At 40.1% G+C, this 17699-nt stretch overlaps 1 protein-coding gene across 1 annotated transcript in view; it reads right to left on the reverse strand.

Moving 5' to 3' along the window:
- LOC123022822 (bifunctional heparan sulfate N-deacetylase/N-sulfotransferase 4) overlaps positions 1 to 17699 on the reverse strand; it is a 113614-nt gene that overhangs the window by 15566 nt on the left and 80349 nt on the right. The window contains exon 6 of the mRNA XM_044428884.1: positions 2605 to 2787. Coding sequence (XP_044284819.1) covers positions 2605 to 2787 — 183 coding nt within the window. The remainder of the gene's footprint in view (positions 1 to 2604; positions 2788 to 17699) is intronic.

Below are 17699 nucleotides of genomic sequence, written 5' to 3' on the forward strand. Positions count from 1 at the left end.
ACTTTCTGTCTAGATTTTGATGTCTTTTGATGAAATCTGACTTGAGAATTTTCTATCCAAAGGGCACAACATTTTCAGGCATTGTACTCTTTGTTTCAAGTTGCAGAATGGTAAGACAGAAGGTACCCAAAGCAAAAAAAGAAAAGGAAAAAAACCATGACATCCTCTAAGCATCCCATGGCTTTCTGTGTCAGGCTGGACAGCTTTTGGTATCTTGCCACTTTCAGAGCATTCTAAGATTCCCTCCTCTACAAAATGTTTCTTGGATGTGTTAATTTACTAAGCAGAGCAACAAAACATTTCTGGTCAGTTTCAGGAACTCACTTTTTGAGAAAGGGATAGGAGAAATGGAACAAAAGGATTTCTCTTAATTTCTTCCATTTCTTTCAGAATTTCATTAATTTCTCATAGAAACAAATTAGAAATGAGTTTTGGTGCTCTTCATAGTCTTTTTTGGGCACAGTCTCAAATGAATGGGCACAGTCTCTTATGATCTAGAGGAGGGTCCCAACCTTTTAAGTGAGCACATCTGAAATTTTGAGCGTATGCTGCGATTGCTCAAACAAACTGATTACCAGGGGAATGGGGCTTGCCTATTTATAAATTAATTCACATGGTAGGCACAGCCTGTCCCAAAGACTCCTTTCCTAGAAGCCAAAATGGTGAAACTAAAAGAATAGTACATTTTCTGGACCCCAAATTGTGTCTGAGCTCCAAAACTCAAATCACTCTTTTGAACCCAAATAAAGATGGCAATGAAAAGCAGAACTTTGAAGCATACCAACCTCCCAAGATCTTTTTAAAAAGTTCTTAACAAATAAAATAAAGTGGAGGCATGACAGGGATCCTAGTGGGCAGCAAGAGAGGTCACCAGGAGCTCCATGTTGAAGATTGCAGGTCTAGTTTAGGGTCAAACGACACATTACATTACTTCAAGTCCTTGAAAACAAGACTGAGTGTTTCTGAAATATATTGAGACTATCACACATAGGGAAGAGATGTTTAAATGAGGAACATGTCTTGGGGGAGGGAATCTTGAATTCCTTGTTCCTTTCTTGTTGAGCCCAACTTCCGGGTGAGTGCACTGAGCTTATGAATGAATACCCACCAGGAAGCAAGCTCACATGAGTGTTGCACAAGTGATGGCCCTCTTCCATGCACTTGACTTGTGGCCTTTGTTTGTGCTGCTCATGATGCAGAAGAACCTCAGCTGCCCGTGTTCTTGAGCTATACATTTCTGCACCAGGAGTTCTGCAAATGTTTGCAAACTTTCTGGCAGCTCAGCTCACTTGGTAAGCAAGGGCTGAATTCAAGAAGTCCTGTGAGCAGAAAAGGGATAGATTTTGGGGTGGATTGTTGCAATCCTAGTTTAAACCTCCTGTATAGCCACTTTGATCACTACTGGGCTACTGTTTAAAAACATGGGAAGCCTGTATTGGTATCATCAAGCTCATCAAATTACTCTGCTTCTTGTCTTAAATGTCTGCACCTAAGGACAAATCCACAGATGCATGTTCTTCACTGAGGTTCAGATAATAATTTAACATGTGTGAAATAGCCAATGGGCCAAGCAGCACTGACAATATTTTCATACATCTTGATATTTCTTCACACTTGCTGTCTTCCACACCACAAATTACCCATATAGAACCCACCAGGTTTGGTATCAGGTTTCTCTCTGCAGGTGAAAGAATCCTGCAGATCAATCTGTCACTCAGGAACAAGTCCGGATTTCTGATAAGAATCAAGGGAATTCTTGCCCAACAGCTGTTGCCAATATCCCTGCCCCAGGGACAACGCTTGTGGCAGAAGAACAATCTACCTGGTGGGCTATTTTTCTCATGCTACAAAAAGCTACAGAGTCACATATCTTTCCTTGCTACTTTTAAACAAAGAACTGAAGGAGAAAAGCTTCCAGTCCCTTGGAAACCAAAACAGGTTGCACCTTAAACACGTTTCTGTGTCAGTTAATTATTTTACTGTAGAGTAGGCACATTTCCACTCCTCCTGCCCACTGATCTGGGTCAGGACTCCAGCATGTGGAGTAAGGGGGAATTTAAGACTTGGATCAGGCCATCTGCACCTACAGTAAATAGGAAAAGCAAAGTCCAAACCCTATGATGGCTAGGCACACATTTAAACTAACATCTATTTGGCCCTATTTTGCTTGCAGAGATTGGAGATTCAGTGATTCCATATCATAACATGAATCATCTGCTTTATCTGTCTATAGTCATCTCATTGTTGTTTATCAAAACAACTGAATGCAAAGCAATGCAGCAGGAAGATAAAAAGAGAAGAGGGAATCTCTCTCATTCTCTATCTCTCAGGCATAAATAATAGCCAACTTAATGGCTGATACTTTACAGGCATCTCTGAGCTTCTCTTAATGAAGGTAATGTGACAGTCAATTCTTATCTGTCAGCTAATGTATTCCTAGGCCAAATTGCTGACTTTCAAAAGGAAATTACACAAACCTAGTAGGCTATTTAAAATCAATTAAAACATCTTAATTGGTAGACACTGCTTTTTAAATTTTCCCCAGCAGTCTTCCCTGCAATATGATAAACAGATGTTGGGCTCCTGCTATTAGGTGAACGTTACCTGCCAAAGAGGGTCCTTTTGCTCAGGGAAGAGCTCAAAGTACTTGTGCGCAAGCTGAGCAGGAGGCAGGGTCTGCAGCTTCAGGTTAGTCCAGCTCTGAACAAAGCTGGCCAGATTGACAAAGGTGTACAAACCCAGTCGGTCATTCCCGTAGTTAGACAAGTGAGTCATGAAGATGCTGATCTGAAAGGGAAACCAATATGGGTTAGTTGCAGTAGCAGGAGGATATCACTAGATGGCAGCAGCTGTATTTCCGAACTGGACTTACAGAGGTTGCAGATACTTAAAGTTTCTACCATCCCTTCATCTCTGTTGCTCTGCAAAAATGCATTTCTGCAAATCCATAATCTGCGCTGGAAAGCTTTTTCATTTTCATTTTTTTAAAGAAAAAGACACTAGCCATTTTTGCACTGTTCCACAATATGGCTTGGATTTCATGAGGCATTTCCACTGTTGAGTGACATGAGCTGTACTTAGTTTTCTGAGCCTTTTACACTTGTGATTTTAAAATCCACAGACTTCTGCATTAATGTGGTGCAATGGGTAATTACAGCACCAGGTCTGGTGTTAAAGTGGACTAGGGAGAACTGGTTTCTAGTCCTCATTTGCCCATGAAGCTCACTGGGTGACTTTGGTCCAGTCATGGACTCTCAGATTAATCTACCTCACAGGGTTGTTGTGAGAATAAAGTGGGGTTCTTTGCTGGTCTAAAATATGATATAAATGTAATAATAATCATAGTAAAATAGATTCATTTTTCTCACATTTCCCTCACAGCAGCAAGGTATGACAAATACTGAAAAGATTCTAGAAATTCATATTGTTTGTTTACAGTCCTGAAAAGTACAATGTGGCTGTGAAAAGTTTCCTTTGTGAATGTGGATTTCTTTTACACCGGCACGGATGCCTCTTTGAGGCAAAGCAACCAGGTGACTACAAGTACATGTTATTTTTAATTGCTCTGTTCAGCTGCCAAGACTGTTGCTGGCTACTGTTTGGACAAAGATTTTCTTCACTTGCTCCTGGGTGGAAGAACAATTTCAGAACAGACCAATTTCTAAGCCAGCCTTCCCCAACCTGGCAGTCTCTAACCCTTTACTTGTGTAGGACTGCAAATCCCTTTCTAAGGGTAGGGTCCTTATTTGGCAGCAAGGATTACATTGCCTCAGAACCAATAGAACTGAAGGACTGCATATTTGAAACTTTATATAATAAAAGAAGAAATATCCACCCTATTGTAGGGAGCAGTGCTTGCAGTCTGAAAACAACAACTACACAGGTACCAACTGCACAGACTGTTGAGCCAAAGGATAAACAGGCAGTTAATTAGCCAAAGAGGAAGCAGAGAAGTGGTTAATTGGAGATCAGCTTTGTGTTTATCCAAGCAAAGAGAGCAACTTGATAGGGTTAGGTTGAGTCCTACAGGAGCTTTGCTTCACCTGCCCACAGCTGTGCTGATAGCTGCAATTCTTTTCTTAGCCATCCACAGTGGTCTGTGGAAAGGCAGCAAAGACAACGCCAGTAACTCTCTCCTCTAGCAAGAGATCAGGGCAGTACAGGCAGCAAAGACCCTGGGAAAGGCCACAGTTCAGGAGTGGCCTGGAGCACAGATAATACTTCCAGAAGATCCCAAGTTTCAACCCTGCATATCTAGCTAAATGGTCAAGTAGCAGGTATCACAGTAAAACTGTAACAAAACAAAGCAGTGCAGGCACAGCAGGTAAAACACTACCTTCAGTTAAGATGCCCGTCAGAAATGTTAAAGTCTGCTTAAATTATAAAATTATTCACTAACTGATAGAAGCCAAGATGTTCCATATAATTTGCAGAGCCTCTTAAGAAGCTTCATGCATCTACCATAGATGGGTGTGAAGAAATACTGCAATATTTGTTTTGTGATATCTGCATTCCATATGTGACCTCCTAGTAAGGTTTTAATGTAATCCAGTGGGCCAGCAGCCTAATTCTTTTTCTTTGTATTGGGCTCTCTTGTTTACAGTTGCTGTAGAAAGAAAGCTTCACGATGACAGTCTGAAAATGATGAAGTCCAATTCATTTCTAGAGTTACCAGATAGAGATGATGATTTGCATTGGTCAAGTGGTCAACAAACTAGATGGAGAGTTAGAACATCCATTAAAAATAGGAGGTCAGACATTCTGGCCAGGAAGTGTTGGAGAACACAATATGTGACTGATGGTTAGGCTGACAGTTTGGGACAGTTGATGCCTAGGTGGAAGAGAGCTGGTGTGCAAGATAGAAATGCTCAGACCTAAGAAAGAAGCAGGCATTTCAGTTTGAAAGATCTCCACTGGAAGAAGGTTTGGAGAAAAGAAGACAGAAGATGGTTGCTGAGGAAAGCAAAAAGCTGCTCCGTGATGAAGTGGTAAGTAGGTATCAGATCCTAGCACCAGAAAATTTCAAACATGTGCCTGAACTGAAGGTACTTCATCCCTAAAACAGAATAATTGTAGTAGCCAGAAGCAGCAGGAAAAGCTTGAGGTAGAGGAAATCAGCTGTGAAGCATCATTTCCTGGTTATGAAGAATTAATTGGCTGAGTCAATGTTTAGAGAAATCTGGTCTGAGGAAAAAGCTCTTGGCAGGTTATTTAGGTGGGAAAGACTCTCTTATGATAAAGGATGGTGATCAAATGTATTTCATCTGAGTACATTTAAGTAATCTCGGCCTATTACCTGAAAAGTATCATTTTATTCCCTTATGCAAATAATCCACTTGAGGCATCATCCACCATGACTTTACAGAATCCCCGGGAAGTTTCAGGCAACCGAAGGAGGATGGGAGGAACTTAGATATGAGAACTACCTTCATGCTTCAGCCATCTGAGTGTTTTGCCCCTGCAAAGTAAGACTGATCTAAATATTCAATAAACACCTTGGCCAGAGCTATAGCTGAAAGGAAAAGGGATGTGTATAAAATTAAGAGTGCTGAAGAAATGCTTAAGTTTTGGGGGTAGTGGTCAACAGTGAGGGGTCATTTTTTCTTTGTTTTTCAGTCCATGATTTGGCTGTACTAGTTGGTTTTCATTTTTTAACCGTTTTTCTTTTCTTTCTTCAAACTGGGACCACCATGGTAATATAGCAGTAGTGAGAAAGATGGGAAGAGGGGAGCTGAAACCTGTTTTTAATTCTCCTACCCTACACAATCCCCAACCAAAATACCATAGCAGAGGTATGAAGACAAGTGTCTCTTCTTTATTAATGGACTCAAGAAAGCACCTCATGATCTAAGTTGTATTTTCAAGATGGACTATGAACATTCATGAAAGGGAGAGAAAATTATGAATGGGGATTTTTGTGAAAAGCTTTGGTCCCTGCTCTAGAAAAGTATTTTCAAGTCAAAAGAGAGCACTAGTGAATGTTTTAAATACCCTGTACAGTTATGTCCAATTATCTCAAAGTTGAATTATTATTTGTTTAAAATGTCATGATAATTCATAGATAGTCTTCCAGCTTTATATGAATCATAGCTCAAAGTAAGTGGCACCAATACACTGAACTTTTATTTGAAGGAAATATGATTTCTCCTCCTCCTAACTTCTCTACATCCTTATTTTATTTCTCTTTCACATTATTATGGCTTTTCAGATAATGATATCTCTTTCAACTATGAATAGCATAAAGGATAATTCATATAGAGATATAAAATTAACTTTCATAAGTGCAATGTCCCTCTTTTATCAATAAATTGTCTTTATCTATCTTTATGGGGATTCAGTCTATTTAGGGATTTGTTACTCACCAACTTGTATGCACTGGATTAACCAAAATTAGAATGTACATGGAAAATGAGTTAATTACACAGTTATCAGAGATAACAAGAGCAGTAACTGATTATCATATTTTGCCTTTGTTTCCAGCAGAATCACTCCTGGGTTAACAAGAAATATGCATTTTGTAGAGGAAATGCAAATATACTAATGCTACTAGTGCAATTAGGAAAAGATGTGCTAAACAGCTGTAGTCATACAAGGAAGGAAAGCTGTACTGGAAACATTCCTTCCCCCACCCTACCACATGCATGCATATAACATCTAAGAAGTACGGCAATCTCTTAGTAACCTATTCCCTGGAGTAGCATTTTGCTTTAGTCTGCTAATGGAGTTTCAATGTGGAAAACAAAAGAGCACAGCCAGACTTCTGCATTTACTGGGCATTTGTAATCAATGACAGATTCCCTTTGTCTCAGAGCCAAGGTGGACCTTGCAGCCAACCCCCCATGCTGGTGCTGTTCACAAAGTTGCAGGTTGTGATTCCTTTTTTTTTGACCAGCAAAGAATCACTTTCTCAATTTTTACAGGTTGTGTCAGAAGATTCTCAGATTAAGCCCAAGGTTCTTTTGAATATTTTAAAAGCAAGCTTGTACAGCCTATGTCCAGCAAGATGTCACATCCAGGTATATAACCTCCCAGCATCCCCCACCAGTCAACCTCTGTCACCACAATTATGCTGATCAAGAATGAAAAGATGGCATGAAATTCTTATGTGGAAGGCACAGGAATTTCTGAGGCCAGAGGCAGCTATCCATGGGTTCTCTTGCCACTGGAGCAGGCTGGGGGATGGAGTTTCTCAAACCCCTGTGCTTAATGCACAGAATCTGTATGCATTGGAAGCTCAGTTTTCTAGGCTTTCTAATGGATATGCCAGGGTATGCTGTAAAGAATCCAGAAACAGGCAAGTCTTAAAGATGAGCTCTCTGGTGCTGTTTCTGATGCTTTGAACCATGGTTCTTCCAAGTGCAGCTCCCCTTGTTAAGGTCAACTCAGCCCGAAAGATCAAGCCTAGGCTGCCTGAGAGGGTGCCCCATGGAACATAGGAGTGTTTCAAGCAACCATGCTGCAACCTTAGGCTCAAAGTTGTATGAATTCACTTAGTCATTTAAGTCATTTAGTTTGGTCTGAAATCTCTATTAAAATTTCCTGAAGTGTTATGGTTACATATATTTTATATTGTATTTCATTGTATCTGATTATTGTTGTACACCATCCACTGGCTGGTATAGAAATAAAGCAAACACATACATAGATGGGAACCAATCTAGAACCAAATTTTGTAGAAGGAAGAAGGAGAGACAGAAATGGCCTCCATCACTCCTTGTCAACAGCCCAGCAGGGCGCTGGATGCTCAGAAGCTCCAAGTCCTTGGATCTGTGATTGACCTTCAGCTTAAGCTCCTTCACAGAGCTGCTGTGAGAATGCAATGGGGGGAAAGCCATTGCCTTAAACTTGGAGGAAAGGTCAGGTATAAATGCATTGAAGAGACACATAATGCATGTTTCAGGTAAGCCTCATTGAATGCTGCACCAGGACAATCCCTTATGAACTGCAACTGAGGTTCAGAAGGTTTCTGCACTAGAGATAATTCATTTCCATGTCCTTTTCTTTTCTCATTTTGGAATGTCAACACTATCCCTACAAATAGTCTGTGTCTATAAGCCCAGTTATAGATAACAGGCAATAAATGGTTGCCTGTTATCAGGCAATAAATGGTTGCCTCATAAATGATTCTGCATTTATGGCAATAATGAAGCATTATGTAAGAACGTTGGCCCGGCTGGATCAAGGGTCCATTTTCTCTTCTGTCCAAGCAGAGGCTTTTGGGGACCCCACAAAAAGCCTGCACGCAACTGCTCTTTCTCATTCCATCTGCCTCTGAATATGGGTTCTATTTGACTATTGTTGCAGCTTATAGTTGTTCTGAGAACTATTTGCATGAGTTCTCCTATCTCTTTTAAAAATGACCTAAGGGACCAGATTAATCTTTCTGCTAATCTCACATAGTGTAGCTGTGTGTGATAATTTTGCTTCCACTTGTGTAAGGTGAGGGTGTGAAGATGGGGAGTAGAAATGATTTAAAAATGTTGTCATTCATACACTTTTAGCAGTGAATTTCACAGGTAAGTACATTTATTCAAAATATGAAATATTTATTTTCTTCTGTCTTATGTATCATATCAGTCCATTCCATAGGGTGATTCCAGGTTCTATTTTTTATGAGAGAGGGTGCAGAAATGATCTCCCCACATTTCTTATCATGTCATAATCCTCCCTATTCTTATATCCTAGTTTCTAATCTAAAGTGCCCAAACTATAGTAGCCTCTCCTTGTAGAAGCAATTACATAGGCATTGTGTCCCCCACCCCACTATTAATTGACAACTTCTTTGCTCTCAAATGCTGTGTCTCCTTTCTCTTCCTCCTCCAGGGTGGGATAACCAGAAAAGTACATAACATTCTCTATGGATCCATACTGGAATTTATATACTGACTCTTTCTTAAAAACTTTTGAGCAAAGCGAAGTGAAAAGCAAAGCAAAAAGCAAAGCACAGCGAAAAGTACAGCAAAGCAAAAGCAAACCAAAGCGTGGAATTTGCCTTTTTCATTGCAGCAACATACTTGGTGTTTTCAGGGAGCTTCCCAGAATCCCTTTCCTGGGCAGGGACAGCTGTTTAGACTTTATTGGTATGCACTTGACTTTTGCCTCCAAGGTAGCAGTTCTAACATACTTATACTCCTATGTGTTACAACAGAGTTAGGAGTCAGCTGAAGATGGCAGTCACCCCATGTCAGCCAATCATATGGAATGAAGCAGAGGAACCAACATATGACACGAAAACATGGGATTAGCTGGACTAGACATTCTGGAATTTGTGGCTGGGATTAAACATGGGGCTGCCAGATTTGGGGGCAGTTCCACTCTTTTGATATCCGGTGTAGTCCTATCCCAAGTGTTGGTAGGAGATGGGGCTGAACGGTGTTTTTCAAAGGCTCCCATGATCTCAAGCCCTGCATTCACACCATTCTCTTCTGCTTTCTAGCATAACTGCAAGTAAGAAGCCATTTGCTTTCCATTTTCACTCCTGCCAATGCGCCACTTCTTTAACACTGGGTTCACAGTGTTTAAAAACATGTCCATTAGTTTGCTAAATTATTTATAAACCTTTTAGTACATCCATGAGGTGAAGATGGATGGAACTGAGGAGGAAGTGTCCCTCATGACCCATCCGTAGCTATGTTACTGCTGTATCCACTTTATTTCACAAAAGGTCATTCAGACTGTTTTTGTCTTCCCATGAGCAACATTTGGTGAGCTCACTGTATTTTTTAATTGGTAGAATGTGACATGGCTGCTTGTTTTAAAATCATTGGATATAAGAAGAGTACCATGTCTGGCCATGAGACTAGCTTAATATAATTCTGGTTCTGACTTTTGATGAATCCTTTCAACTGGATATAAATGGAAATATTTATAGGAAGATTTTAAGAGAGTGTCAAGGAAAGAAGCTTCCAGTAACAGTCTGCAACATTCTAGCCAATAAAAGCATATGGGTAACTATTTCTTTCCCTTCTTTCTGTCTACCATCTTGTAAAAAAACGGTAGTGAAAATATGAAAAGAAATGTTCACAAGACTCTTAATATATTTCATTTATTTATAAATATTTCTAGGTGCAATGCTTGGTGCATATTTAGATAGAAAAAAATCCTACGATTCTCATGCCCCAGCCAAGACTTTTTTGTCTAAATATGCACCCTTCACCAAACATTCTGGGGCAGTGCTTCCTAAAAGCAGCTTACAAAACTAAAATATACAGAAACACAACTTTTCTGTCAACATTTTAGGAATAATCTCCAGCTTTATGTTCCATATCTCTCCTGTCTTTAGTCACATCAGTTTAATATTCCCTAAAGTTTATACAATGACAGGACTTCTGATAATTAAGGTGACAACCCTTCCCATACTTACTAGGAAGTGAATGTCATCAAGATGGTGACATGCATATCAGAGCAAATGTGGATAGGCCTACACTAAATGACCTTCCAAGAATGGAGGTAGCTAAATCAGAATAAAATATCTTACGAATATGTGTTGAAACATAGTTCTTGGTTGAATCTTCTACAGTACATGCATTTTTCTCCCAGTGAATTATCAAAACAGTTTCTTGATAAGGGACATGAAGTTTTATAGAAATTTGCTCACTCTTCTTTCTCACACTTTCTTCACTGCCTGATGAAACATTTCATAATGTGTTAGCCAATGAATTGATACAAGTAAATAAATGCTAGTTCTTTCACTCTTTCGTCTACAATTTTGTTAAAATCTCCTTTACTTCACTGGACTGCTTTGGTCCTGCTGGCAACAGCCAAAGTCCCTACCATGATTCTTGTATTACAATAGAATATTAGGGTGAGAGCAAACAGTATTGTCCTCGCTCTCATTTGGCTTTGCGAATAATCAAATAGCAAAAAAAGATCCACGTGACATGAAGACAAGTCAAGTTCCTGCCTTCACTGTGGATTATTTCTGAGAGAACATCATGCAGCCAAGTCTCATTGTCTATGTACTTTGTCATGGAGTCCTCTCTCCAGGGAATCATGGCCAGAAGGGAGGTTGGATGCTTGAGCAAAAATTTTGAGGCGAACCATCACTGGTGTCACCAGCACTCGGAAGGGTATTCATTGCTAGTTGGGTATCTGGAATTGTAACTTTAGTTGCATGATAGTTTCAGTGCTAACCTACATAATAATATTGAATGTGCAATTGATTTGCCCTTTTTTTACTTCAGAGGAAGCATGGGTTCCCAATCAGGATCAGAAGTATTACAGATTTTCTACCTAGCCACTGTCCTCACTAAATTTACCTGTCCCCCAGCTTAAAAAAGAAAAGGAAAAAAAGAGTAAAACCTTGCTTTAGCCACAGCGTAAGATATCATAGTTAAAGCACACTGCATTAAAAATATCTTCCCCTTAATAGTTGTAATTTCCCAGCATTTGGGATTTCAGTGAACTTAATGTAATATGTTAAACTGAAAGGTTTTGTAAATAGAATTTAAACAGACCATTGGACAGCCATCTTTCGGGGATTCTCTAGTTCTAGATTTTTTGTATCAAGCAGGAAATCTGGATGGTGTACTTTGCTGTGATTTGGAAATGCGACTGAAAGTAGAAAAAAAAATTATATGTTCCCATTACATAAAACTGGTCAGCATTCCAGCAGAGAACATGCCAAGCCCTGTTTTTGGAATTCCCTCTCTAGACATATTCCCTGGCACCTACATGGATGGCTTTTTGGTGCCAGGTGAAAGCTGTTTTATTCATCCAGGCTTTTGCTGAATTTTAAAGGGATAGTTTTTAAAATGCTACTTATATGGATTTTAGCTAGATGCAATTATTATTATTTTTCATTTTTAGTTTGTCTTCCTTTATGAAAGCTGCTTTAGAGATAATTATGTGCAAAGTAGGAGAAACATTTTTAAATAAATACATAAATAAATAGATAAGCCATGCCTGTGATGAAATGGAGGAAAAGTAGAATTTCCCCATTTAGCTTTTTAAACCAGCCTCAGATATTGTGAGGAGAATTTGGAGAGGCAGCTGGGAATGTAAAACTGACAAACCAGCAACAACTAGACACAGCGCAGATGCACAAGAATGTGGCACTTTGGAAGTTCCCCTTTCAAGCAGTGTAATGATGCCCAGAGAAGAGAGGAGAGAGGGTTTTTGTAAATGGAGCTAGGAATGTATTCATGCAAGCTACATTTACTAGCCTGATGAATGATGAGGTTATAGATCATCTGCATCTCCTGCTCAGTCCCTACAATCTAGATCTAAAAGGAAATAGCAATACGGGTGCAATGCTGGTTCAGGTGCTATGGGTCTCAACAGGCTTGGCCATAAACTGAATGCATTCATTAGAATACATCCAGAAATTCCCTGTAATGTGCAGCTTCTAGGGACATATGAGCCATTCATTTGAATTTCCTGTTGGACAGAATTTAACCAGCCCACACCTCCCAGAACTGAACATGAACCCAAATCTAATCTGATGTCCCAGTCTGTACATCTCTGAGTTTGTGATATGGTTTGTGGAGGAGTTGATGTGGGTGGGATGCATTTGAAAATGTTTATCTTTGAAAAATGCATAGCAAGGTGAACAGTCTGATCTCTAGGTGAGCTGGAATGAGATCTGAAGGGGGCTCTCAGTTTGCTGATTTGCACATCCCTAGCAGATGTTCCCTGGCAGATATGCAGGAGTTCTTCAGCAGACAGATTGGTTTGGAAAAGACCTCCTGAAACTTGCTGCATTATGCACGCTGGAGTCCCCTATTCTTTTCACCTGTCTGCTCTGCATAGAATTCTAGATTGTAAGCTGCCTGGGGTCCCTGAGGCTTGTTCTCTTGGCCTCTGTAAAGCTTCATGATTGCCACTTGTGCTTTAAGAATTAACAACAATACTACCAACAGAGGACTGCTCTAGCTACTAACTGAGCTAGAAATTATTTCTATTATAGCTTTCTCAGAAGTAGGAGGTACTCAGCTGATTAGGGCTTATACCCAAGCATGGCTGTATATGGTTGCATTCTGGATATATGATTAAGCTTATCTTTCCTTTGAATAATACACTCCTGCAGAAAGCTTCATCTATGGAGTGGTAGAGAAGTGTGATAAATGGAAGGAAGCTCTTGGGCCACCTGTGCATTTAGTGTGCTATTCTGGGTTTGGTAAATTACTATTTGTCATTTGGGTTGCTTAAAAAAGAAGAAAGAAATCCTTTTTACTGAGAAAAAGCAATAAAAATTGCAACCTACATCTGGTTATTTACCAGCTTCCCAGAATCTTATCCATAATATTTGGTAAGTGAATTATTAACAAATAAGAACTGTTTTGACTTGAGACAGATGAACTTGTAAACACTGATCTTCCCAAATAAAGAGCTTGGGCAGTGACTTCATTAAAGCAGCTCTAAGAGGGCAGCTGTTTGAACAAAGAACAGACGGCTCTTGCAATATTTCAACCAGCCAGGGCCTGACAAACCATTTTTCTTTTCCTTCCAGCACCAGCCTGATTCATTAAACAAGCAATACATGCTAAACTCAGTGTAATTAATTCTAGGCCAAAAGCATTTAGGCAGTACTTGGCTGCATACTGAGGGGTATCTCAGCCATTACGGTGATCCTTGTTTACAAGGAAGCCTCACACAGTAAGATCTAATGAACAGTCGGTTGCAGAACTTCATTCATAAATTAGAAGTGCTGCGACTTCGGCTGGCCTGGCAGCACAGCTTAATATTTTGGGCTTAACTAGGGATTGGCCCTGGAAATTGTTTCGAACCCTCCTGGCAATGTAGTAGCAAATAACATGGGAATGGGACAAGTCTTTGGAAAGGAAAGACTCAAATTTTAACTCCCCTTGATTGAACAAGGCAGCCCCAATGTGAGCCTCAGATGGGCTTTTGGAGGGGACTTGTGCTGTGCTTTCTAGTTCTATCCCTGCAGGGCTGCTCTTTAGGAGTAACAGACTTATGTTTCACTAGGGATGGCTAAGATTTCCTTTCAGTTTGTATTCAATCATTTGCAAAAATTTAGCCAATTCTCCATGCTGGGAATTGTACCTCTTGAATTTGGGTGAGAATTTTGTTTTAGCTTAGTATTCATTTAAAAAGTTACCAAAGTGTGCATATTTGGGATAAAATGAATCTGAGGTTTAAAAGAAAAATGAATGTAGGGAAAAGTGAAACTTTGTTGGATTGACAGCAAAAGTCTTTCCTCGGCTGCAAGTGATAGGTGGAGAGATGAAGGAGCAGCCTTAAAAAGGTAAGATATTTTGACTTCAGATTGAGAGAGTGGTAGTTAAATTGGACTGCTCACACATTGGAAGAGGAGCTTTTCTGCTGTGGCACCCTGCTTGTGGAATGAGCTTTGCCAAATGCCTATATGATGCACTTTCTGGTATCAAAAGAAGACTTATTTTATTTTCCAAGGTACTTTTTTTCAGCTTGAAATATTGTACAGTATTTTAAATCTTCATACTCCTTGCTAGCTTCTATTTGGTTGTTGTTTTTTTTTTTTTTTGCTATTTTTACTGTAGGTTTAAACCATTTTATGGTATTATATCATTTTGTTTTTTATAGTTTTAATTGTTGTGAACTCAGTGGTAAATAAATATAGAAATCTCTGAGATTTTTTATTGTACCACCAGGAGAGCTCAATTAATGTTTATTGTCCCCTTCTCACATATCATTAGGATCATTTTCAGAAAACGTGATTTCTGGACTTTGTTTCACTGGTGGTGTAGTCATTCAGTCTGAAGATGGTTGCCAGAGGTGTTTACTAATGGTGACATTCAACCTACTAGGTGGCCATAGACAAGCTTCAGTTCCCTCTGCACCCCCACCCCAGCTCACTTTTATTAATATAGTTGCATTGGTTCATGTAGACCACATTTCCTCCAAGGAGCACAAGGTGGGTGACATAGCCCTCCTCATCACAATAGCCCTGTGAGTAGGTTAGGCTGAGAGGCAATGAGTGGTCCGAAGTGATCCAGTGAGCTTTTGAGTCCCAATCTAGCACTGAAATGACTACAACACATTGGCTTACAGTAGCAACTCATCATTACTCCCAGTTTTGATCAAAATATATATTTAATTTTTGGGATATGAGGCTAAACTTGTCTAAAGGCTGAATGACAAAACTTGGTGGTCCCAACATTGCTTAAAGAACTGATTTAAAAACTGTAAATAATGAGTGGGCCATAAATGCTTTGTTTAAAAAGCTCAGAATTCAAGTTTGAACTGTACATATGAATGGAGGATAGGGATGTCTCAATTCTGAGCTCAGCCTTCTTGTTATACAACAGGACTCATGCACACAATGTGCACAGATTCATCTTGGTTCTCTATAGCGCAAGATAAGAACTAAGCCAGTGTGAGATGCCTTGTATGGACAAATCTTGTTACCAATTTTAAGCTGGCCCTGGGGCTACCTGCTTTTTCTATCTCACTCAGATATGTTAACCTAACTCTTTGACACACTTAGAGCTTCACTGGTTTTTCTGCTGATGGTCCTCACCTTCATTCATAGGAATATGAGAACAAAAACTATAGCTAAAATTTCATTGAGATATATTGTTATGTTCCTCCTCCCCACTTTAAGCAAGCATCTGTTCCCTTTCTTCACCTTTTAGTTTGACTGTAGCCAATAATTTTTTTTGCTCTAATATTGTGTGTTGTTTTCTATATTGCTCCTCTGTCCTTTGATATGTCATGTATGAGGAGCCAACTAAGTGTCAATTTAGTGTATGCATTCAAGATATCACTCCAGAAAAAATTCAGAAAAATTCTGTCAGATTTGTTATAGTGTTCCTGGAGCAGAAGTCCTACCACCTCATAAACTTTGCTTCCGAATACCACCCACCATCTTCCAGGTTCCCGCTCAGCTAACGGCTTGGTGATTCTTCATGGTACAGATCTGGCATTTCCTGTTGCAACTGATACTGAAGAAATTAGTGAGGACAGGTCAGAGAGGGCTCACCCTCCTAAATTTTCCTTAGCAGATCTGCATAAAACTTCACAATCACTAGTTGCAACTTAATTGCTAAGCCATGAATCCCACTGAATAAAACTACAGCCTGCCAACACTAGCTGAGTCAGAAGACATCTCAGAGGCTACAGGACTGTACATAGTACTCCTAGAGTTTTCTGTATCAAATGTAGAATTGGGAAGGAAAATAAGCCGAGCTACTTCCAGAAAAATCATGAATAATCTATCTCGGTGAGATTTCGGAAGTTCTTTTCCTTGTGATGATTTTCGCAATCATTTTTCTTAACAAATGGTCAAAATTTTGGACATTTGCTTTGGCGTGTAGAGGCTTGTTCAGGGATTAATAGCAACAGATATCTCTTATAAAGCAGAGGAGGAAAAATCCATTTTGGATTAACTATTCCTTCCTAGGGCTTGCTGGGTGCACAGTCTAGCAAGGTGGACATTGAGGCAGGTTTTTCCTTTTTGACCTTTCTTTTTCATCAGCAGTCTTGTTAACACTTACCCTCTCACTGGTTTCAGTTGAAGGAAAAATTACCATAGTAGCTTAAAGATTGATTTAGTTCCTCCTGGTTGCAGGAAAAGAAATTTGCCTTTGTTCACCCCTTTTCTTTCTCTACCACCATCAGAGCAGTGAAGGTGGCAGAGTCTGCTGACAAGACCATGGGCTGTCCAGAGGAGAAGATCCACAATGTACAACAGTGTCTTGGCCATCTTGCCCAGAAGCTTAGAACAGGTCCCTGAGGGAACACTCCAAACCTATCAGGCATTCTTCTATGAGCATGTATGAGATGGGTCATGGACTCCCTCTAACTTGCTCTTTCTGCCAGGAGTGGGTATGAGTGCTGACAGACCATTGGATCCAGCAGAATCCATGGTCATTCCCCTTCCACATCCACAGACTAAAAGACCTCTTGCCTTTTTCATGAGCCTAGACTCCTGACCTCAGCAGAGGGAGCTGCCATGAAGCTTTCCACAATGACTGGGAGAGGCTGGCGTAGTTGGGGTGGGAGAAGAGCAATTGGACCTCCTCCTCCAAAGTTGAACCTCAGAGGAAGAGCCCCACTGCAAGCTGTAGCCCATCAGAGTTTGTCTAGGGTCCTTAGAATTGCTCTCTAAGTTTAGCCCAAGGACTTTAGAAAGAAAAAAAGTCCTACAACTCTTCGCTGGTGGAGCTTTCAGGGATCTGTAGGACTTCTGTCTAAACATGCAAAGCATTGACCTCTAAGGCACAAAAGGATGCCCCCTGCCCTTGCACTGAGAGGCTAACATGCCATCTCGTGCATAGAATTTGATCTAGATGGGCATTTCCAAATGCTATGTTAACTGCCAGGGAGGGGGAAGGAAAGTGTGTGCTCCTCTCCCTATCCTGCCATGGCCTTTTCATCTTCTCTGAGGCCCATTGCAGAGTTGGGCAGCCAGCCAGCATGGTTCTTTCTGTGCTGCCTGCAAGCAGGCTGGAATGGGACACAGGCTCATCCTTTAAGGTTCAAGCTCTGAGGTCACAGGAAGTCATAAATGGGTCTCCGAATAGTTCTGTGATCCCAGACAATATTGGGGACCATGTATTGCACTTGTAATAATCTGAGCTACCCAGAAAATATAAAATACCATATAATATCTGTGTAGCTGCTGATTTGGTTTACTTTTTATTTTAATAGTCAATGATATCTTCCATCCAGCTTGTGTTTTATGTTTCTGGCAACAAACTGCACTATTCTTCTTTTGAAGAAATCCAAACATGACATCTATGTGTCAAGCAATA

This window comes from Varanus komodoensis, unplaced genomic scaffold, assembly GCF_004798865.1.
Source record: "Varanus komodoensis strain SLA01 unplaced genomic scaffold, ASM479886v1 scaffold2, whole genome shotgun sequence".
Lineage (NCBI taxonomy): Eukaryota > Metazoa > Chordata > Lepidosauria > Squamata > Varanidae > Varanus > Varanus komodoensis.